This window comes from Hemibagrus wyckioides, linkage group LG28 (assembly GCF_019097595.1).
Source record: "Hemibagrus wyckioides isolate EC202008001 linkage group LG28, SWU_Hwy_1.0, whole genome shotgun sequence".
In the NCBI taxonomy this organism is placed as follows: Eukaryota; Metazoa; Chordata; class Actinopteri; order Siluriformes; family Bagridae; genus Hemibagrus; species Hemibagrus wyckioides.
In genome coordinates this window covers 9,127,439-9,151,518 of record NC_080737.1, presented here as the reverse complement: position 1 = coordinate 9,151,518, position 24,080 = coordinate 9,127,439, and the positions used below count along the sequence as shown (strand labels likewise).

Sequence of the window (24,080 nt, the reverse complement as noted above, 5' to 3'; positions counted from 1 at the left end):
GAAGACTTCTCTACTACCAAACAGAGTGATGGGGGCCAGGCCTGTGACTGTTTCTCGCAGTCCCCTGAACAAAAACTCCTCAAAGATACACCTTGCCCACTTTAACCCACCATCCTGCAACACACTAGAGAAGCTAAGTGACAGATTCCTATGGCCCAATGTAGATGAGAAGATCCAGGCCAGAGAAATATGTGCCCGCAACCAGTGACCAGTGAATTTCCAATACCTGAGACCCAAGACCCCATCGCTAGTTTGCAGCTGCCCACCTGGATGATGTCCACCTATACTCCCCTACCAGGTTGAACTGCACTGGCCAGGGCTTTCTAAAACCAAAGGAGAAGAAGCTAGATGCAGGGTACCCTATCCCACATGGAAGAAGCAGTTATGTGCCTTTTTGGGGTTGGGCGCACATTACAGAAGATTTTAGTAACTCTAGCCTCCCACAATATGATCTTTCCTGCACTAGGACAACTGGACCAGTGAGATGGAGAAGGCATTCCAGTACTTCAAATAGGTGTTCCCCAGGTCTCTTGTCCTGCAAAACCCTGACTTTGATCTCCCCTTTGATGGTCCACACAGACGCATCTGAAACAAAACTGGGTGCCATTTTGTCACAGACCATTAAAGAAGAAAAGCACCAGGTCCTCTAATTCTCACTGATAGAAAGTATTTCTGCTGTAGAAAGAAAGAACTCACAATAAAGTTGGCCAGCAAAGAACTCCATTACTACTTTGCAGGTTTTCACTTCACAATGATGACCCACCGTATTCCTCTACAATGGTTGACCAGTAACAGCAGGTTAACAAGTGGGTTCCTTTCATTTCAGGACTTCTCTTTCCGGTTGTAGCCCTGAGTGGATGTCCACCATGGACACCAGTCAATGGCCTCTCCCCAAGGTATGCCCTTTTGGGCCCAGATTCCATCTGTAGTAGGATCTGAACTGAGGGAGCAGACAAAGTAGCAAATGACCAGACATGCCTCTAATATAACTACCACACTGGTGAGGAGGGTCAGTAAAAAGTCACGATGGGACTAAAGATCTTTATTGATACAGAAAGCTGTCAAACATAGGATGAAATCATGAAAATGTGTACCTTCTTGGGACTAAAATTATTAAATGACCACTGAGTTTGAAACCAGTAGATAACTTTTATGATTCTGATTGGCTAAAAGAGAAGGTCTTACGACTCAGCTTAGTACAAAACATATGAATTGCTTTCAAATTAAAGGTGGAAAGAAACCAGAGAACCAGAGATGAAATCCATACAGTCCATACACACTTTGACTTTTGTTGTGATATGTGATATATATTATATATTCATATTTATGCATATGAAGCATCAGTTTAGAAAAGTGGCCCTGGAATTTAATATAATACAGCTGTGTTTTCTCATTGGTTGCACATCATATGCACAGAGCACTAGAGTTTCCCTTGCACTGGATTTTTATTCGACTAGACCCCGGCTGGGGAAGAGTCAACCCTGAGCCGAAAAAAAGGTAAATGAATAAATAAATAAATAAATAAATAAATAAATATCCGCGTTTCAGAAGAACCCGAGCGCCGGTGCGGTGGGAGCGGCAGTAGGGCGGAGTTGCTGTGTGCAATCGTTCCACGCGCTGCGTTTCTAATCTAAAGCGCGATTTATTTATTATTATTTATTATTATTATTATTATTTTACATGAAAGGCTGTCTCTCTTTCTCTCTCTACCTCTCTTTCGCGCGCCGGTAACCTAGGACACACAGAGGAAAAGGAGCCCATTGGTCAGCACGGTCCCACACGAGATGCCGCGAGCGCTGCGTTTCGCTCCGGACACATACAGTACAGTCAGGGGGGGCAGAAGGGATCATGGTGTGGATTTTTTTTCGTAAATAACTTACAACTTACAACTAACGTTATCGAGTTCATTTCTGAGCTGCACGAGCTTGCGTTTAATCGCACGAGCGCAGTGGATTTGGTGGATTACTACTCACTTGCGCGCGACGTTATTTTTGGTCCTTTTTTCTTTCTTTTCTTTTTTTTTCTTGCTAATTAACAAAATCTCATCTCAAGAGGACGCTATTGCATTTTGAGAATAAGGGAGGAAAAAAAGCGCTCAGACTTTAAGAAGGAGAAAATATTGGAGTTTCTCTCTCTCTCTCTCTCTCTCTCTCTCTCTCTTTCTTGTTTTCTAAGTACAGGATGTTATTGTGGTGTGTGTGGTGCTGAAATCCTCGCAGCAGCCCAAACAGTCCCGGTACATCTTGGCGTCTTCTCGTCCTTTTTTCTTCTGTCTCTCTTGCCTACATATATCTGTCTTTTTTTGTGGAATAACTGAGTTGGAAAATCTCTCATTACTGCTGATAATAGACAGCCGGATCGGTGGGTTTTTTTTCTTGGAGAATGGTGAGTGATCAATGGGGAGTGAACATGAATAGCTCATCGGAAGTCGAAGATGGACATGGACAGCGGGCTAAATCGCAGGTGCGTGTGTGTGTGTGTGTGTGTGTGTGTGTGTGGCTGTCGCTTGGCCCACGCTCTAACACTCCAGGATAAGTTTTAATGCAGAAGGTTTACTGTTTAGAAATATATATATCCCAAACTTCATACATACATGTCAGAATGATACACCACTATAGACAGCATCCTTAAACTATTATGTCAACCCCAAAAGTAGGGTACTATGCGTTTTTTAATGTATTTTTAGATCGGAACATTGCTTCAAATAGGTTCCTGCATATGCATTATCATGAATTTGGTGTGTATCTTTGTTGTATTTGGCTATCGAATGTGCGGTGGCTTTAATTCACCCTCTTACTTAGATCCCCAAACCCCCGAAATCCACTAATATAACACACACACACACACAAACACAAGCTTATAGATATGAAGTGATGAATGTGTGTGTATGTGTGTGTGTTTGTGTGTGTGTGTGTGTGTGTGTTTGTGTGTGTGTGTACACATACATGTGACAGAGAGCGAGCAATCCACCCAAAAATAATATATGTTTATATATTTGTTTCTGTGCGTGCATGTTCATTGTGTATACTGACTGATAGAGAAAGAGAGGTTGAGAGAGAGAGAGAGAAAGAGAGACTATGTGTGTAGTTTGTGTCATTTATGAATTAAAATCTAACTCACCTATTCTTTTGCATGTTCCCTGTTTGTATGTGTTTGTTCTCTCAGTCTCAAGCTTGGCAGCGAATCACACTTTAGGGTTGAGTGCACTGTTTCTGTCACTATGTATAAGCTTAGCCGTATATCAGTAGGAGCCTAAATTGGCCCCTTTGTTCCCTGTTGATGCAAGTTCCAGAAGATGCAGCCGGGTTTATATGAAACATGACCGCTGGGTTTATATGAAGCACACTCAATAGGCCTACAGAGTGGTTTACTGTGGTGTGGGTTTTGTTCTTTGATGCGCTTTGCTTCATTTCAGCAAGACAAGATATATTTTTGAATGAATGTGTTGATGCTAAAGAAGAATCACTAATTAATGTATAGCCATCCGGATTGATGTATTTCTTGACTGTTGATGAAAAATACAAGTACATTATTTGCAGCCCCTTTGATTTTCTCTCTCCTGCACCACCACTTAACATGCACTTTCTTTTGTCACTTGCATAATGTATTGTTTACTAGATAGTGACCCAGTAATAATTAAATCTGCCACACATCTTAAGTACATTGTAACCACTCCAGTCATGAGCGCACACCCACATAATCACACAAACAAACACTCTCTATGACATCCAGTCTTTCCTTACTTTCTTAACCCCCACCTTTGCTTTGCTTTTGTGAACCCGCTGTTCCTTAATACCATCTGTGTAGATCCTACAATGGTGTGCATTGTTGCACATTCAGTAGGCTGGTGTAATATTGATTTTTTACTGCTTGTGATTTACCATAAAAAAATCGCAATAAACGGTTTAATCACCCAGAACCAATAGCCTAATAAAAGACAGGAAAACAAGCATTTCCACCATTTCAGAGGGTAATCAGGAACTGCATGCATGCAGTAGAAACTCATGAAAACTCATCTCAATGGAGGATATTTAGGAGATTCAGCAGTAATGCACAGTTTAAAAAAATAATTCTTGTCTAATGACCACATGCCCAACATTTTCTCTGTTAATTATGAGGTTCGGCTTATTTTGAGTTTGACTGGTGCAGAAAAAAAAAAAACAGATTATTTAATTACTTTCTAATTATCATCATAATTAACACTGTTTGTAAATTGTGTCACACCTGACACTTGACTGTAAGCATATTTAATTTTGGTGGACCCAGGCTGAATCAAACACAGATTCATAGACTTTTACATGAATGAATGAAACTCCAAATATGGTCATTTCCTCTGATGAAGAGACGGCAAATGAAATGGTTGTAGGCATTATCACTTCAAAACAAATGCTAAAATATTTCCTTATTAATATGCCAATCAGGGATGTTACATCATTATATCGCACATGCCTAACATTCAGTAATGGTTTTTTGGCTGCTTGTTGCTGAAATTTCTCAAGGTCTACAATACAGAATGGAGATGTGCTGTATTCTTGAGATCTGTATTTATTCGTAAAGCATCAGCAAATAAAGAAACAATAGGTGCTAGATCAATATTGAGGTCTTCTTCGAATACCTGCCATATTATTGCATGTGTACAATTGGCAGAAATTTTGAAATGAGTTAGAAGTTAAGGGTCGCACTCAAAGACTCAACAGTTGCTGTGTGTCTAGCAGTTCAATGATTTCTATTAACAAGATTCCTAACAAATTTGAATGTAATATGCATCTGCTATGGTGATCACTAGAGCAGTGTCAAAGTTGACTGTAATATGATAAGTTACCTCAATGCTGACTACCTGTTTCTTTGTTTTTCCAAGTTCCTTCCCTTAGTGCATTTCGGCCTGTCAAACATTTTTCGCCCTCATCTTTCTGCACACACCCTAGATCTTACTAAAGCAATCAGTTTAGAGCATAGTTAAACTTTCTGCTGCACTGGGTAATTCCTATATTTCCTGGTCTTTTTCTTTGACGAAGTAAGGAGGGGATGCTGTTAAAGTGTGACATTTATTTACAGAAGAAAAGAGCATTGGATCAGAAGAGAAGTACTGTGCATGTGTCTACTTCCTATAAATCATGTGTTTCACTGCATCTAAAGCTTAACCATTTATAATTAAACATCTTCTGCTTTTGGAAACTCTTTACATTGCTCCCTCCACTGCTACTCCTAGTAGGCTTAAAACTTTATCATAAATGACTATTATAAAAATGAGGAGGTAATAACAAATTTTTTTTTTTTTTTTTTCCAAAGATTTTCCATTTGTCTATAGTGTGTATAGTCTAAATCAGTTCAAGGTGCATCAATTGTGCATCTGCATAAAAGTATTTTCCAAAGTAATTGTATTGGCTATTGTGTTTTGGTGTGAATTGTGACATAATTCAAATGAAAAAATGATCACATATTACGGTTACCCAAGGTTATGAAAGTATAAGAGTTTGTACCGCTTTTGTTGTGTTAATGCAGCAAAGCTAAGTTAAGTTGTGTAGCCTTTATTTTGTTACATATACATTACTGCACAGTGAAATTTTTTCTTCGCATATCCTATACTTGGAAGGTTGGGGCCAGAGCACAGGGTCAGCCATAATGCAGTGCCTCTGGAGCAAGGGGGGCTTTGGGGCCTTGCTCACGGGCCCTGCGGTGGGAGCTTTGTAGTGCTGGGGCTTGAAACCTTTTCTTCCGTTCAACAACCCAAAGCCTTAACCATTTGAGCTACCACCACCCAAATATAAATGATGCCAAACATATACGGTGTGAAACGATGCACAAGACAAGCCGTTATTTAAAGTGGTTATGTGCTGTATTTATCCAGGCAGACACTACAAATATGCAAATAAGAACGATAACCCAGGGTTTAGAAATGTATAGTGTGAAATGTCAGATTATGAATACCCAGGAATTACCCCAGGTAATGTATGAGCAGCATGAAACATGAATCAAGTTAACCCAGGATTCTGTTTACCAGAGGTATACAATGTCCCAGGGTTAACTATTTCAAGTGTGAAAGTAGCTTATATTGTTAAAATATGTGAACATCTGATCATCACACTCCTATTTACTTGTTTTACATTACATTCCAAAAATGTGTGCAATGATATGGAGTTGGTCCCTGCTTTGCCTCTATAACAGCCTGCACTGTCCTAAAAAAAAAAAAGTCTTTCCTCTAGATTTTGGAGTGTTGCTGTGGGGATTTGTGCTCATTCAGCCACAAGAGCATTAGCAAGGTCAGACACTAATGTCAAGCGAGAAGGCTTGGTGTGCAGTCTGCTTTCCAGTTAATCCCAAAGGTGTTCATTGGGATTGAGGTCAGGGCTCTGTGCACTCTTCCACTTCAGCTTTGACAAAACCATGTCTTTATGCACTTTGATTTGTGCACAGGGGCATTGTCATGGTGAAACAGGTTTGGACATCTTAGTTCCAGTGAAGCTACAGCATATAATGCCATACTAGGCAATTGTGTGCTTCCAACTTTTTGGCAACAGTTTGGGGAAGAACCACATATGGAAATATGGGTGTGAAGGTCAGATATCTGCGTATAGTTTAGCTTCAATAGTGTAAATAAAAAATAGTCTTTCTGTTAAGATGTCAGTTGAAGATATCAGTGGAATGATAATGGAATACAACAGCGGGCAGAAACAACTGATTACAGTGTACCTGGTATATTAATGTCTTGAATACATCTCCACTGACCACATTTGATTGCTTTTTATAGTTAGTAAGGTTGCCAAATCTATCAAAATCAAATCTGTGTCACATCAAAACAGTAACTATTATAGCACAGTGCATCATGGGCTAAAAAACCAGCAGCTTGGTAACAGTAACAGTTGTGGGAATATGCTATCACATAAGAACATGTGAAAGGCTCTTTTAACAGCAGCATATAAGGCACAAAAGGCCTCATTAACAATTGTATTTGTTTCACATTTTTTAGTACTTGAACTTGCACAAAGCAGGGTGTATATACATTCAGCAAAATTAAATGAAGTTTTTGAGACACAATTAAACTCTGCTTAATAATAAATAATGTGCAACAGACATAATGATAAATAAGTCTAATTCAGTAAACAAATTAGTCCAAATATTGGGTGAACGTATCAGTGTTGCACCTAAGTGCACCTAACAAAATAGCTGAGTCATATGTATGATGTATTTTTATTCATTTGCAGTCCAATTCATCTGTTTGCATAAAAACAAAATCTGATATAATATATACAGTTCCAATAGCCAAACCAGTTTTACAGAAATATATCAATTCAGGATAGGAAAGATACATATTACATTTATATTTATCCCTAATTAGCAATCCAGAAATTATGGTGGTGAGGAAAATCTTCCTGAGACAAAATGAGGAAGGAACCTTGAGAGGAACTCAAAAGGGAACAACATCCTTATCTGGGTGATACCTAACTGTGATTATAAATAATTTCCCTCCATATATGTACTATAGGGCCATAAAGTGCAATTATCTAACCAAGAAATTCATTCTACTCATAGCATGAAGTCTGTCTTGTTAAAGTTATGAAATGTTCACTGATGGAGGCTTGAGTGTTAAACTGTTCATGGCAACTGCAATCGACAGTCTATGGTTTCTAAGTGGTACCATCCACAGCAATCCAATCTTTCTACAGGCTGTCCATGCTGGCCCATCCTTAGCAGTAGAGAGTGACCTACAAGTGATGAGAACTCCAACCAGAAGTAGGGCATCAGGATGGATCAGGCAGGTCTGGAGAGCAGAAGGGGTCATGATTGCTGGTATCTCAGGAGTAGTATGTGTAGAATCAGTGTTTACTTTTGGAAACTTGTAACTTACTTGCTACCACATCAGTCTATTCAAGTTTAATTCATAATATAGGAAAAGATTGCAAAAGCCAAATCTAATCATATAGTAGCATAGAGTCTGTGTCAAATAGTAATAAATATTTTTTAGATTTTGCAGCGTTGTCTGAAAAGTCTTCAGGGGTAAAATAATTTAGTTCACCATAATATTACCCACAGTGCACTGTAAATCCAGTGCACACTAAAGCAACACAATGAGACAGCAGGTTGTAATGAGGCATTTCTGGAACACTCTGAAATAAGTGTTCTCATTATTTGGTTCAGATTTCTCTGTATCTGCTGCTCTATACAGTACTTTACACATAAAAGTGTGCACTTTGTTTTGGTGGCCCATTTTAATCATCAGAGTATTTAGAACGTTTTTTTTAAGTGTATATTTTATTTGTATTTTATTTTAAATCATTTGATCGATTTTCAGTGAAGTTATTGGTACAATAAATGGAACCCAAATAGTTGCTTGAATTAAAAACACACACATAAAAACTGCTCACACAAATAAAATATTATGGTTCTAAGCTTTTCAATCATCAACCATCAGTTCATTTTTATTGTAGTTGTATTTGAATCCCTCACTGAATGTAGTTCCTCAGAAGCAGAGGAAGAGTTTCTACTCAAAATTTCATTAAACATTAGGTACACTGTAAATAAATGCATGCTCTGAATTTGCTTTTTATGTTAAGCAAACTTTTATCTAAATTACCCCGTTAATCTAAATTACCCCCACCTTTTATCTAAATTACCCCAAGAAATGAAATAGAAACCGGTCTATTTCATTTCAGCCATTAATTTTGCTATACTTTAATTCAAAAATATTTCAAAAATGAGTCTAGTATTGATATTTGATATGTAGTCAAGCTTCAACATTGATGTTGTGTAAGAGAATTTCTTCCTGAGTTAAAGTTTGTTAGAAGAACAAACACTGTATCAAGAATACAGTGATAAGGGATTCTGTATACATTCGTACAAAAATTTCACCTGACTCAACAATAACAGTTACAGTATGCACACACACACACCATACCCCTGAGGTAGAGGTACAGGTAAGTTCTCAGTTCATTGGTTCAGTGATTTCCTAAAGGAATGCTTACCTGCTGTGATTTCCAAATAGTATTTTGCATACACACATATAGGCGTGCACACACACACACACACACACACACACGACATACCAGTGGTTATGATTTGAATATCATCTGAGTCTAAATACACAGCTACACAGAGCCATGAATATCAGTCACAGTGAAATGAGCCAGATCAGTGCCACAGCAGAATGTGACATCTGGAGCATAGTTATGAACCCAACAAAATAGCAATCCTTTTCATCAGTAGCCTTTTCAAATTTGAATCAATCACAGTGACCAACAAAAATAACAAAAATGCAATGTATGTAGTTATAATTTTACACCTGCATATTAGATTGCATTTCATTGGACCTGTTAGAGATATCCAGACGGTCTATTATAATATTCATTATTATTAGCTGTTTAACATTTCAGCAAGTCTACAGGAATTGGGTAAGGCCTGCCTTTGCTTTTCACAACAGCCTCAGTTCTTTGTAGCATGCTTTCACCGAGATGCTGAAAACATTCCTTTGAAATTGTGGTCCATGTTGACAAGATTGCATCACACAATTCCTCCCTACACCCAAAATCTCCCTTTCTACCACACCCCAAAGGTGCTCTATTGTATTCAGATCCAGTGACTAAGGCCACTGAAGAACACTGAACTTGTCCTGTTCATGAACCCAGTTTGAAAAAACATTTACTTTCTGACATGGAGCACTATCATGCTGGAAAATGGGTAAATTGTGACGATTTTAATTTACGATAAAGGGATTAGCTTTAAGACTGATTGGTAAAACATTCCTCACATCATTACAAGACCTCCACCAGCCTGGACTGTTGACAAGGCAATTTGGGTCCATGGATTCATACTGCTAGTGTCAAATTTTGACCCTACCATCTGTAAGACTTCAAGTTTCAACAGAAATCAAGATTCGACATACTCTCCAGTTTTGATGAGCCTGTGTCCACTGCATCCTCAGCTTTCTGTTCATAACTGACAGAAGTTGGACCCAATACTGTTGTAGAGTGGCTATCTGAGGTATAGTATCCTTTCTGTCAGCTAAAAACAGTGTGGCCATTCTCTATTGACCTTTCTTAAGAACAAGCATTTCCGGCACATCATTTAAGCAGGAAAATTAATTTTCTGGTGGTACAATTCCAATATAAAAATGAATAAAAGAAAGATCAGATTTATTTATTGTTTTCTTGAGTGCTAGATGCGTCTCTCTTGCAGGCAGCCAAAGTCTCTGTCCTTACACTGTTCACTACGCTTGCATCATCATCATCTGACTGTGTTCTGAATGCACGGGAAGTTTGCACATTGGATATAAATAAGACCTTTCGACAAAACCTGCGACAGTGATGACATCAATACACTTGCTCTGAGACAAAAACAAAACATGGAAATGAAAATCATATTTTCTCTCTATTCTCTTTATTCTGACTAAACTCTGAGACATCATCAAGTGAATGTAGGGTGTTTTGAACACAGTGAAGAAAATGTCTGCATTTTAAAACCACATTACTTTATCGTGCAACAGTGGCTGCAATGGTTAAGTGCCCCAGTTTATAATGATGAGCCTCTTATGCAATAACTGAGTGATGATTCCAGTTCATGAGAAAAACTTCTGTAGTCCTCCTCATTCTAAGTAGTGGAAAAAATAACTTTTGAGCAGAGTAAACATGGCAGATGACAATAGACCAGAAGTTCAAGATCTTCATCAAATGGCGAGACTATTGATTTATAAACAATGCTAAATTTGGCTGTGAAAATGTAGTATGGATAAAGCAATGGCTGCTCTAGAGCAAGATTAAACTTACAACAGTCCAACCTAACAAAAGCATGATCTAGTTTTTCTACATTATGTACCAACATTATATTTCTTAGCCGAACAATGTTGAGATGAAAAAGCTGCCCTAGTAATATTATCTCCATCAGCTTCAAACGAGAGACTGGAGTCAATAATTGCACTAAGATCTTTCACTGCTGTGCATGATGCACATGAAAGGCCAACATAATCATAATGATATTACAACATAAGAAAGCTTACGTCTAGCTGCCTGGGGCTCTGGTAGACATACTCATTTCTTGTCGGAATAAAGTAGACAGAAGTTACTCAGCAAATGTCCTTTTTGCTTAGCTTTATTAAACTGATATCTATTATCTGGCTTTGCTGAGACATACACCTGTGTGTTATCAGCACAGCACTGGCAGATAAAATCATGTATATGAATAGTGATATACAGAGATAGTATGTAAAGGATAAAAAGCTCAGTTACTGAGATACAAACTTTAGGATCACGGTAATAAAGGGAAAGGATAAAATGATCCCGGCTTATAGTTTTCCAGCTGACATCAGTGGTTTGATAATGGCTCATTTAAAAGATTTAATTACATAGCCAATGCTAATGGAGGAGATTATTACTTTTTTATATAGATGTGATTGCTTCTGGTAGTATTTAAGAAAATGGGTAGGTATTTAATTGAATCAGATTTAATAAGCACCTAATTGATGATTTTGAGCTGGAAATGAGTTAAATGAATTTTGTTAAATAGCAGCAAAGGATATTAATCACTCTGATGGTAGTTATATTTGTCTTTTTATAACTAATTATCAAACTGTCTGACTAAAGTAATACTTCATAGCTGTCATATTCCTTTACGAAACAGAAATCTATTTGTTGTTTCTTATTCTATTAGGTTGGAGAGATATGCTGATCTTGCAGCAATAAGAGCCTTTCACTAGCTAAGAAGGCCCTCTTTTCATGCAATTTGGAAGACTACCAATTTAATATAATGCCAATTATGCATAACTTTTAAGTGTTCTGTTTTAAAGCATGTTTTAAAGTGAGTGTTTGTGTGGTCATTAAAACCAGGGTGTCGGCTTTTTCAGTAGCCGACCATATTGTACTTTTAACACAGTAGCAAGGAGAAGTACATGTATTATACTGAAGTATCATTTTAAATATAAATGAAGAAGCGGTCTGAGATTTCACACTTTACAAATGTGGCAAGGTTGTTTTTTTTTTTTTTTTAAATCTCTCTACCAAATGTCATTATTAAATCAAGGGTGTGTTTGCCATAATGAGAGATTTCTGTAACATTCACATCAGCCTCCAATTAAATCTTCAATGGTTATTGCTTTTTTCTGCTGAAAATAGAGTTGTGAAGAAACTCAGAATACGGCCCTGGTGGCCTATAAACCCTAATTGGTAGAAATGATTGAGTAGATTTCTGTCTTGTGCCCTTAAAATGCAATTTTATGTTAAATCCATTCATTAAATTCACATCCAGATGTGTGGGTTGTGCTTTCAGTGTCATTATTATAGTTGGCAATTAGAAAAGGGTGGTGTATATAACTGTAGCTCAGGGAACAGAATGAGTCTTGATACAGAGGAATCTCAGGGCAGTTAGCCGACACACATTTTGTCTGTTGCCTGGCCACAGCTCTGGATTGTCACCAATTAAGTAGGCCTGTCATAAATTCTATGATCTATGTTAGAGGAAATGAGAGCAGAACCTCCTTATATGGGATAGATATCTCTATCTCACCATGAAAAGGTCTCACCATGAAAAGGTCTGCTAATCTTCACACCTTTACAATATTACCATCAACTTTATGTGACCCAAATAATTAGCATCTGCAGGGATAGCTAAATTAAACCTGATTACCTGGAATATCTGGCATCAGGGCTCCTGGTATACAGCTAACTTCAGCTGCTAGTACCACTAAAGGCCTAGCTAATTATATATTGTAGCATACAGTGTCCTGTAACCAGAGCACTTCCTGCAGGTTTCTCAGCAGGTGCCTATCTAAGTGGGGCAAATGTGTTACACATGTGAGCTGGAGAGGTGTGTTGCTCCCATGGGCGAGTCTTAGTGTTAGCCTCGGCTTTGTGACTATGCATCACCAGTTCTCCCTGCTGTTAACGTCTGGATGTGCATCACTATTAAATTACACAGTGACACATATATATATATATTTAAAAACATATTAGCTGAAATGCAAATTATTAGCCATGTATTTAAATTAAGCAATAGAACAGCATAGGGCATGTTATTCCATATTCTGTAATAGCATTTCAAGGTATTTAGAAAAGAACCTATTGCTAAAAATAACCCTGTAATGGAGGCCTTGTCAGCTTTTGGCTATTGCTGCAGCAGTGAACCTAACACTTTGTCCTAACAACAAGCCAGCACAGTGAGCAAGCAATGACAGGTGGATGCCCAGATTCTATTTGGTGTTGAAGTGTTGAAGAAATTTTGAAGCTGAAGCACAGAAATAAAGGACCCTATATAGCCCTTTCTTTCAAATTTAGGACATTAACAGAAAGTGGAAAGTGCTAAAACTAACAGCTGGAAAGATTTTGAGTGAAAAAAAAATGCCATATGCAGCATGTGATCATATGTAATAAAAAAAAAAAAATGTAAAAAAAAAAAATGTATTATTGCATATATTAAGAAAAAAATCTTGTGGAAAAAAACAACCTATGTTATATAATCTATATAAGGTTATGATGATTTTGACAGACCTTCCTCCAAAGATTCAGGTTATGTGAATGGATTAGAAATGCAGGATTATTTGCTAGCTAATTTGCAGATACAGTGATGAGCTGTACCATGGTTGCAGTCTTAACAATCTTGACTGTGTATGTGACTGTATTTATTCTCTCGTCCCCCATGTCTTTTAAAATGAAAACTTCTTGAAGGTTCTAACTGCCACTGTGCACAGGCATAACAACGTCCCACTGGATTAGCTAGCTTTATTTGACCATAACGCATGGCATCACTTGTACATGTCATTTGCATGGAATATTTAATAACCTAGTGTGCCAAATAATTGCTCTATTCTCAGCCTACACTGGCAAGTCTGATTGTGTCTAAGAAGGTGTTGCTGCATGATGCATATGCCCCAGCCCTCTGATGTAAAATTACCTTAAAAGCCTGCATTGATTATGCGAGTATACTGGAAGTGGCACCACTCTAGTGCACGTACAGCACAGTTTCCGCACTGGGTGTCAAATAAGTTTAAAAGTAAGCGTTTTTTAATCATTTGCCAGCATTGTGGTACACGTGCAGTGCTCTTACGGCAACTGGTATAGAATTATATATTATGAATACTGGGAAAGTGACAGATGATCACGGGGCAGAGGCAGGCTTTGAGGACACAGGTGCAGATACACTATATTGCCAAAAGTATTCGCTCACCCATCCAAATAATCAGAATCAGGTGTTCCAATCACTTCCATGGCCACAGGTGTATAAAATCAAGCACCTAGGCATGCAGACTGTTTTTACAAACATTTGTGAAAGAATGGGTCGCTCTCAGGAGCTCAGTGAATTCCAGCGTGGAACTGTGATAGGATGCCACCTGTGCAACAAATCCAGTCGTGAAATTTCCTCACTCCTAAATATTCCACAGTCAACTGTCAGCTGTATTATAAGAACGTGGAAGTGTTTGGGAATGACAGCAACTCAGCCACGAAGTGGTAGGCCATGTAAACTGACGGAGCGGGGTCAGCGGATGCTGAGGCACATAGAGCAAAGAGGTCGCCAACTTTCTGCAGAGTCAATCGCTACAGACCTCCAAACTTCATGTGGCCTTCAGATTAGCTCAAGAACAGTGTGCAGAGAGCTTCATGGAATGGGTTTCCATGGCCGAGCAGCTGCATCCAAGCCATACATCACCAAGTGCAATGCAAAGCGTCGGATGCAGTGGTGTAAAGCACGCCGCCACTGGACTCTAGAGCAGTGGAGACGCGTTCTCTGGAGTGACGAATCGCGCTTCTCCATCTGGCAATCTGATGGACGAGTCTGGGTTTGGCGGTTGCCAGGAGAACGGTACTTGTCTGACTGCATTGTGCCAAGTGTAAAGTTTGGTGGAGGGGGGATTATGGTGTGGGGTTGTTTTTCAGGAGCTGGGCTTGGCCCCTTAGTCCCAGTGAAAGGAACTCTGAATGCTTCAGCATACCAAGACATTTTGGACAATTCCATGCTCCCAACTTTGTGGGAACAGTTTGGAGCTGGCCCCTTCCTCTTCCAACATGACTGTGCACCAGTGCACAAAGCAAGGTCCATAAAGACATGGATGACAGAGTCTGGTGTGGATGAACTTGACTGGCCTGCACAGAGTCCTGACCTCAACCTGATAGAACACCTTTGGGATGAATTAGAGCGGAGACTGAGAGCCAGGCCTTCTCGTCCAACATCAGTGTGTGACCTCACAAATGCGCTTCTGGAAGAATGGTCAAAAATTCCCATAAACACACTCCTAAACCTTGTGGACAGCCTTCCCAGAAGAGTTGAAGCTGTTATAGCTGCAAAGGGTGGACCGACATCATATTGAACCCTATGGATTAGGAATGGGATGTCACTTAAGTTCATATGCGAGTCAAGGCAGGTGAGCGAATACTTTTGGCAATATAGTGTAGGAAGTCAGACAAAGACAGGTCAAAAAAAAAACAGGCTGTGGTCAAAACGTGGCAAATACTGTAACTAGGGAGAGACAGAGACGAACCAAAAATGAGGGAAACAACAAGATCAAGAGGCTTGGTAATGTAATGAAATAAATCTCACAGAGCGTATACTTCACACAGAACTGAATGTACACAAGGGTATTAAATAAACAAACTAATCAAAGCAAAACTTAAAATAGGTTCAGGCAATAAGGACACAGAGAAGCAACCAATTACAGGACATGTGAGGAGACATGGATCAAAACGAAACGCACATAGGAACTTGAATAAAGCAATGAAAACAAGGAACATGTTAGCGAAAAATGCTGTGGAGGTGAGGAAGACTGAGATTAGGTTTAAAAATCACTTTACCAAGAATTGTACACTACTCTTACTACAGAATTATTGATTTGTCAATGTGTTTATGTTTTTATGGGGGGGGGGGTCTTGTCTATTATGTTCTGGAATTAACATTGGATATATTCATACAATTTTAAAGACATTGCCAATACATTGCTACTTACAGGTAGGTTAAGCTTATCTGAAAAATGGCTTATTCAGTATGAACCAGAACAAGTATATTGTTTACATGTGTATAGTTTGTTTTAATAAGTTTGGGAAAAATATATTTGTCTAGGGCGTGGCACAACACACATGGGAACAATGACAAAGCAGGCTATGTCCTAGTAGCTTCTGACACCTGGTAGCAGATTAGATAATATTTTATGTGTAACTAATCTTATGTACAGAAATCTGGTTAATCCTAATGTTCTTGCCCTGGTAATACTGTATGATGACATATAACTCAAGCCCACCCAGAGCTGTGAGACTCTCACCACCTCCCACCTAATTATTACAGTCATTGACCCAAAATTACATAGCAGTGTTCCAATACCTATTGTGTTTCAGTGCTCCCAAAGCTAATATCAGAGAGTTCTTCTTCTAGGTTAAACTGCATACTTGGCATGCTGAAGAAAATTGGAGAGAAAGGTTTATTAAACATATAAAAGGTTTATTCATCTGTTGAAACTAAACAATTTACACTGTATATAATAATTAACTGTAAAACAATAATAATAAAAAAGAGGTTGAATCTCCTATAGCTCCCTGCTGAGCATGTAGGACATTTTTGCTAATGAGCTGTGTATATGAAAACACATGGAAACTTGATGAACATGATGACACTCACAAAAAAAGCAAAAGCTGATTTACTAACGGTCTAGGGACGATTTCAGCAAAACAAAATGCATCGTAGGGTTGTGCGTTTGCCTTAATGAATTCACTAATTAGGGCCTTTTCAAACTAAAAATACCAAAATGCTGGATAATGTGAATGGATTAATGTGATTTTGCTAAACCTGAAAGTCATTTCAGAAAATGTACTTATGTATTTGTGTGTGTGTGTATGTGGTGGGGTGAAGTGGTTGAGGGGAATTAAAATGGCTTTCTTTTCTGCTAGAAGACAAAATTATAGCATTCACCAGGTTTTAATATTAAGATGGTTCAATTAGTTTCACTCCTTAGTATCTCCAAACGCTCAAAAAAAATTAATAGTACCACATGAGGCTTGATTCAGTTAAGTCTCCTCTTCCCAAGTTTCTAAAAAGCTTTTACCCTGTTTTACCTTGTTACCTAATTCATACAGTTATTCTTTGTAAATCACCGGCAACAGATTAGTGTAGTAAGTGGATATTTAAGGTCTGTGTAAATCAGGGCCACAGTGCACTACACAATAAACATTTAACGGTTATGAAACTAAGAAGACCTTGTACAAGCATCCATGCAAACTGGGGTAGCTCTTTCTAATTTGGAGGACGTAATCATGTTTGTAACGATCTAGCTCTCTCCAAACCCATAATTCCTTCAAGGTATAAAATTAAGGAAGCTTTCTCATTTTTTTTCCTGTTTATTTTCTTTTTCTCTCCTCATTCCTGTCTACATTTCAGTCGTCTCTTTGTGTGTTCATACTCTGACAGTTTTGTCAATAGTGGCCTAGAGAGGTTATTCTTTCTTCTTTCATTTTCTCTACACTTTCCTTCCATCCTGCCTTTCCCACTCTGTTCTGTAGTGCCTGGTTCTGTTGGATTTCTTCCTCACATTGACTCTCAGGGAGTTTTGCACAAACACACACACACACATGATAGAGGCTAAGCAAGAATGAGTATTTGAGTATTCTATTGATTTGTGTTGTTGATTTTTTTTGTTTGTTTGGTTGTTCTCCCCGTGTCTTGGGGGTTTCCTCTGGGTACTCTGGTTCCGGGTACGCCAGTTTCCTCCCCCAGTCCAAAGACATGTGTTGCATGCAATCAGAGATTGCCATCTCTAAATTGTCTAAACTGCCCTGCGATAGACTGGAATCCTGTCCAGAGTGTACCCTGCCTTGTGCGCCAAGTCTTCTGGGATAGACTCCAGGTTCCCCGTGACCTAGTAGGATAAGCGGTTTAGAGAATGGTGCGAGAGATGGATGGATAGATATGATAATATTCATTCAGCAAATAAATAATGATACACAATGGGCTTTGCTGTGATAGAAAAATATTCTCTGCTGGGTTGGAGTAATACTGGTGGTATGACAATAATCCCATAGTCTCCTACAACAGCACAGCCACCATCTATAGTTACATTTTAATGCATGCTTAATTTCCTTGGGCAGATTCATAACCATAACTAAAGTCTCCTAACAAAACACTTCACCATTTCAAATGATTCTTAACATAGTAAAAAAAAACATTAAAATATAGTATATTAATATAGTATGTTGATATAGTAATCATTAGTATTCTACTATACACTATCACTATATATGAGCTGTTTATGAGCTATGTATGATCTCTATATATGAGCTGTTGCTATAATGATAATTTATTCAAATGAATGTATTTTGAATGTATACTAAAATTCCTCAAAATTCTTCTGACTGGATCCAGCACTGTAGTATTACCACAGATTCCCCCTCACAGCATGTTGCATCTCCCAGCAATGCTTCTGTGTCTCATATTCGTTTGTCTGAACATGTGCATTGTTTTGATTTCTAGTCTCATCTCTACACCTGTTCTGTAACAGGTATGTTCTCTGATGTTTCTCACCTGTTTTCTGTTCGTTCCTAATTATTTTGTCTATTTCAGCCCTGATGATTAATCGTCTCGATGTGAACTCTCATTGTGCCTTGCATGTTGTCCAGGCTGTGGTCCAAGTGTGTTTGTTTTTCTGTGTGTTTGCTTTTCTGTGTTCTGAGCACTTTTTGCTTTAGACTCTTGTCTGTTTTCACACGTTGTAATCATTTATATGCAATATTTATTTCTGCCTAGCTCTATTATGACCTCCCTTGCTATGACTATGATTTTTGACTTAACCGTAATAAATTAAATGCTGCCTTTACCCATTTGGGTCTTGACTCATCTCACCACACATTCAAGCTATAATTACAGTAACAGTAACAGTATATACTTAATAACAGTAATTTACTTAATACTTTCACTGCCACTATGGTATTGTGTTTAATTGATGCTTTGGAAGTTTATATATGCAATATGTGGAAAACTGAGTTCATCCCATGAATCATTAATGCTGTTTCTCAATAACTTGTACAGTGAGTGAGAACAATCGATTATACACACACATTTTAAACCTGAATTAAATGCCATTGTTAATAGCAAAAGGTTTTCTCATAGCCTGCATTTTACTTTAGGTGTCTTTTCCATGTATCCTTGATCAGTGTAAATGCAATTGCCCAGGCTGATTTTTTTTTTACACTTTCTCTTTATGATTTGAAATCCTCCTCACTGATCTTTCACTGATCAGGACTGTCGATTAACAGAACAATCAATTGAATCATTAAAACATTATCCACGGACATTTTGAGGGGTTGTTTGAAGAGAATTGGCAGTTGTAAGCTCCTTGTAAGTAGCCAATTAATAATCAGCCAGAAAGAAAGAAAAAAGAGCAGAGGAAATCACTGCCGTAGAGATTTAAGTGACAATAAAAAATATTACAATAGTAGGAAGAATTTCAGAAAAGGATGAGGATATTATCAAATATCTGAAAGCGAAAAAGGCAAATTGGCACAATACGTGCACTAAGAAAGATCATCCAAGCGCAAAATTTCATACTACTATCACATCGCCCAAGACATTAAGATTTGCCTTTTTGAGTTTTTAAGAGGCATGCACAAAGAACAACCAAATGTATAATACAATCTTTTTTGTCCGCATAGTAAATTCTTGTGTAGTCTGTATTATAAAGTAATAATGTGCATAAAATTGAGGAAATTAATAAAATCTAATCAAGTATATTATGACTGTCTGATTAGGAAGTAAAGGTCAGGAGGCTTGCTGGTCATACACTATATAAGTGGCTTGTGTTGGCTTTTGTGCAAAAAGATTTCAAACGTTACGTGTTGCATTTCCTACAGCCATCTTCATTAACATGGTATGCAAAGAAAAAAAAGTCTAAAGCTTCCTCCCTGAGCCTAGGTTTTTCATTAAAGAAAGTAAAATTAATGACAATTACATTCTCTGGTGTCACCCAGATGAGAATGAAGTTCCTTTTGAGTTTGGATCCTCTCAAGGTTTCCCTGATAATGTTTATTCATTAGGAATAAATATAAATTAACATTTTAAACACTGTCATTCTTATTCTGATTTTTTTAGATTCTTGTACAGCTGCTTTGCGACAATGTCGTAGTGAGGTTCGGAATAATGAAATCTATACACCTTTAATTTAACCGGAATAATGGCACGTACGTTATGGCTTTAAGCTTTCATCAGTGTGTAGCCATTACGAGTCAGGCTTCCCTTTTAAAAGCTGAAAGGTACCACTTGACACACTTAACAGGACTTTACATTGCCTGTTAAACAAAGCAGCAGAACACCATGTGATGGTAAACAAAAGCAGTTTTCCTTTGAAATCGCATGCAATCAAAGCATTACTCATCATTTCAATTATGTTGTTTAACACCACAAATACAAGAATATCCAATATAAAGTGCCTCACTCTCTTTATTCCCAGGGCAGTGGACACACATCAATGGTTAAACCGTATCATTAGAGACATCACAATCCATAAATAATTATAACAATAACATTAGTGAACAGCCACCACAACAGCTTCAATGTATTGAAAAGCCCTGGAGGGATGAACACTGTTATATTAAAAGGTAATTCTTCATTAGTTGTCTGTATTAATGTAGTAGATGGTTCTGTCTAAAAAAAAAATCTGTTTAATTGGTTTGAGATCTGGTGAAGTGTGAAGGTCATGTTATATGATTTACATCATATTCAAAGTTATGAATCTATTCAGTTTGCCCTTGTGTCCAGTTTTATTATTGAAAAGGTTCATCATTAGGGGATAGGTGATCAGACTTAATAGCTTTGTATTGATTTTCAGTGACTCTTTGCTGTAAGATGACAGGTACTCACAAAACCATGCCAGGGAAGTGTCACCCATAGAATAACAGTTATTTGTACCAAACAAAAATGATTACAAATATCAGTTGTTTCTTAAAAAAATATATATATATATATCACCGATCAACTGGAGCACACATAACATTGTTGCCTCCTGCTTTGCTCTGGGAGCAGCATGTAGCTTTCCACTGCTCCAGGGTTCATGGTTTGATCCTGTATTTGGGTTTCTCTCTGTATACAGTTTCTGTTGATATTCTCCCCTTGTCTGCTTGTCAGTGTTGCTTTTCTTAAAGTTCTCTGGTTTCCTCTGAATCCAAAAACGACCCTGGAAAATACTGTGAGGTTCTTTTTGAAAACTTCAAACAAAATATATCTTCTGGACGGTCACAGAGCATCTTTAACGGCTTGTATGTGTCTTATTATTCAGTTGTTCATAGTAAATGAAGTACATTCGTAGATTAACAATTTAAATTTACAACCCTTAAGGCTCACTTGCTTGTCCCACTGAGGAAACCCTCGATCGAGTGTTTCCCTAGCATATAGAGTTCAAAGAAATCCCTTTAGGAAGTGAAGCATCTTAACTACTCAAAGAACCCTTGAGAAATCCTTGAAGGTTTTCTTGAAGAGTGTTCTTTACTGTGACTTGTTGAGGGGAATTAATAAGAAAGTACTCTAAGTTAAGAGGGTGAGGAATTTAAGGAAGGACCCTGTATAAAGTATATTTAGAGGTCTGCAACAACGCACAGGAGCAGAAAGATCACGATAAAGGAGTCTCATAAGGTGGCCAAAACAAATCTTGAAAAGTACAAAAGACAATTATGAGCACTTATAAGACATAAAACTGCACAGAAATGACTAGACCATCTGCCTTAGTGTCTCTCTCATAAAGCTTCAAGTGAAAAACTATTGAGTTTATTGTTTATTTTGTGACTCCAAGGATGATATATATATATAAAGATTTTGCACAGCAGATATTAAAGTTATGATTAACAAGTTCATTTTTCTAATGTTTATATTTGATTCACAAGAATTTCTTCTCTTTTTCTGATCTTGTACAAAGCAAGCTATCCCGACATGAGAATTCTAGAATTCAATTGGTTTATAATTCTAGGATTAAACCAGCCTGATTTCTCATGCACCTTTGTGTATAGTATGTGCTCGAATGATGTAGAGAGCTGGGGGTGTGATACCATGACCACATGCTTTTAGAAAGAAAAAAGGTTCTATGTAGAATTCTAAAAGGTTTGATGGGGCGCTTCATATTTGGAACCCATAAAACGGTTCTATATAGAATTATATAGATGTAGTTTCTGTGCGACCGTTATACAGAACTACAGATCATGCAAAGAATAATATTGAATGCAGTATGCTGAACGCCAAAATGATTTTTCAATGCAACCAAACGATATATCTTGTAATAATGCAAATACATACTTAAAGCAAAGATTAGCCGAAAGACCTCTTTGTGCCAAAAAGGTTCTTTGTTGTCACTATAGACCTGGTTTTTGGCATGAAGGGGTTTGAGCAATATCAAGAACCTCAGGATTATGTTTAGAACCTTTAGAGTGCATGTTTAGACAGTTCTCAAAGAGGTTGTACGGTATTAACTAAATGATTAGCTAGATGATTTTTTGCATTGTTTTATAATACGTCCATCTTCATTTATTATCATTATTATTATTTTTATGTTGACTTTGTCATGCAGTTATCAGTTATGTTACTGTGCAAACTTTCCCAGGAAACATGAATACGTCAGTTACGTCAGTTTGCTAAAGAAAGGAGACACATAAGGCAATGACAATGTGTTTTCTACATTATCTATTTAGCAAAAGGATGATTCAACACATACAGGAAAATAAAATAAAATAAAAATCAATTTTCACTCTTGGAGCCAACGCAATAACTGAGTTTGCTCTTAATCCATTGCAACGCTCCCACTCACCATCCTACTGACTAACACCTGTTTCTCATTACATTCATTAAGACTTTGCCACACTGCTTAGACTTTGTGCGATTTTGCCAATTCAACATAGATTGTTATCAGTTGTTTCAATTTCCACATTACCCTGTTTGCCTGTCTGATTATCATCTGCCTGTCTTTTGCCTGCCAGTTCAGATAATTCCATATACTATCTATATCTATATCCCCTCATCATTGTATGAATTATTATTATTATTGATATTGTAATTCATGTGTCATTATTATCATATTATTGATATTCATATTATATTATTCATATTATGATTGATTATTATTCATATTCATATTATCATATTATTATCATACTCATACATAAAAAACCCCGAATCCATTCCTTTGGAAGCTGTTCAGCAGGAGCTAATTGTTAAAACGTGTTCCTAGCAAATGCTTTTGCAACTTCATCTGGCATGGAATATCATTTGGCATGATTGGGAATGTGCTAAAATATATTAATAATTCTAAAACATTTGCACATTGAAGTGCAACTCAAACATTTAAAACGCAGGCCAGGAAAGGAGACATATTGAAAAATTTCCTCGCTTTTCCACTATACAACTGCTACTTGTCTTTCCAATGACTACTGCCATCAATACTTGTCCACGGTAGTGTTATTGGGATCAGTGGAGAGACTCTGACCTTTTTGAATGATGATACACTTGTCACAGTTAAGCGGTTGGCCTGTGTCTGGGGCAGGGTTGATACATTGATCAATGACAATGAAGATATAAAGTGATAACCATTTCTCATAGAGCTTGCTCTTGGTGGAAGTCTGTCTTAAATCTATTATTGAGGGGGTTATTATGGGGGTGTATGTGGGCATCATTGTGGGCATAACCAACCTTTTATACTTCAATACATGGTGAAGAGGCATTCTAGTTGGGGCAGTCAGACAGGAATAACATTTATTAACAATGATTACCATATCCTGTTGTATTTGTGCCAATGTATAGTCAAGAGAGTTGTCAACTATGAGTCTAATAAAAGTGTTTGTTTCATCCATATTTGGATATTTTAGAGAGGATAAAGAGGTTTCTAGGCAGAACTGTCATCTATCTTATATTGCAAAACATCTGAGCAACTATTTAACACTAAATGTATTAGCCAAACCTTCAGATTAACAGCTTATATTGGCCAACGACTGCCAGCGAGGGTGTCTGACTGACATGTAAAGCAAGCAATTACAGTTTGTCTAGTGTATGTTTAGGGGCATGAAAATGTAAAGTCAATGTCCCTACATGAACAGACTGGCATGCAATCATAGATTGTTCATTTAAGAAGGTTGTGCAGATTAATGAGTCTATAC

At 37.6% G+C, this 24,080-nt stretch overlaps 1 protein-coding gene across 2 annotated transcripts in view; it reads left to right on the top strand.

The window, feature by feature from the left end:
• Positions 1 to 1,590: 1,590 nt before the first annotated feature.
• Positions 1,591 to 24,080, top strand: part of fibcd1b (fibrinogen C domain containing 1b) — a 113,865-nt gene continuing 91,375 nt past the window's right edge. For both annotated transcript variants that reach the window (XM_058382472.1, XM_058382471.1), the window contains exon 1: positions 1,591 to 2,463. In XM_058382472.1, the coding sequence (XP_058238455.1) occupies positions 2,383 to 2,463 (81 nt within the window). In that variant the 5' untranslated portion in view covers positions 1,591 to 2,382. The remainder of the gene's footprint in view (positions 2,464 to 24,080) is intronic.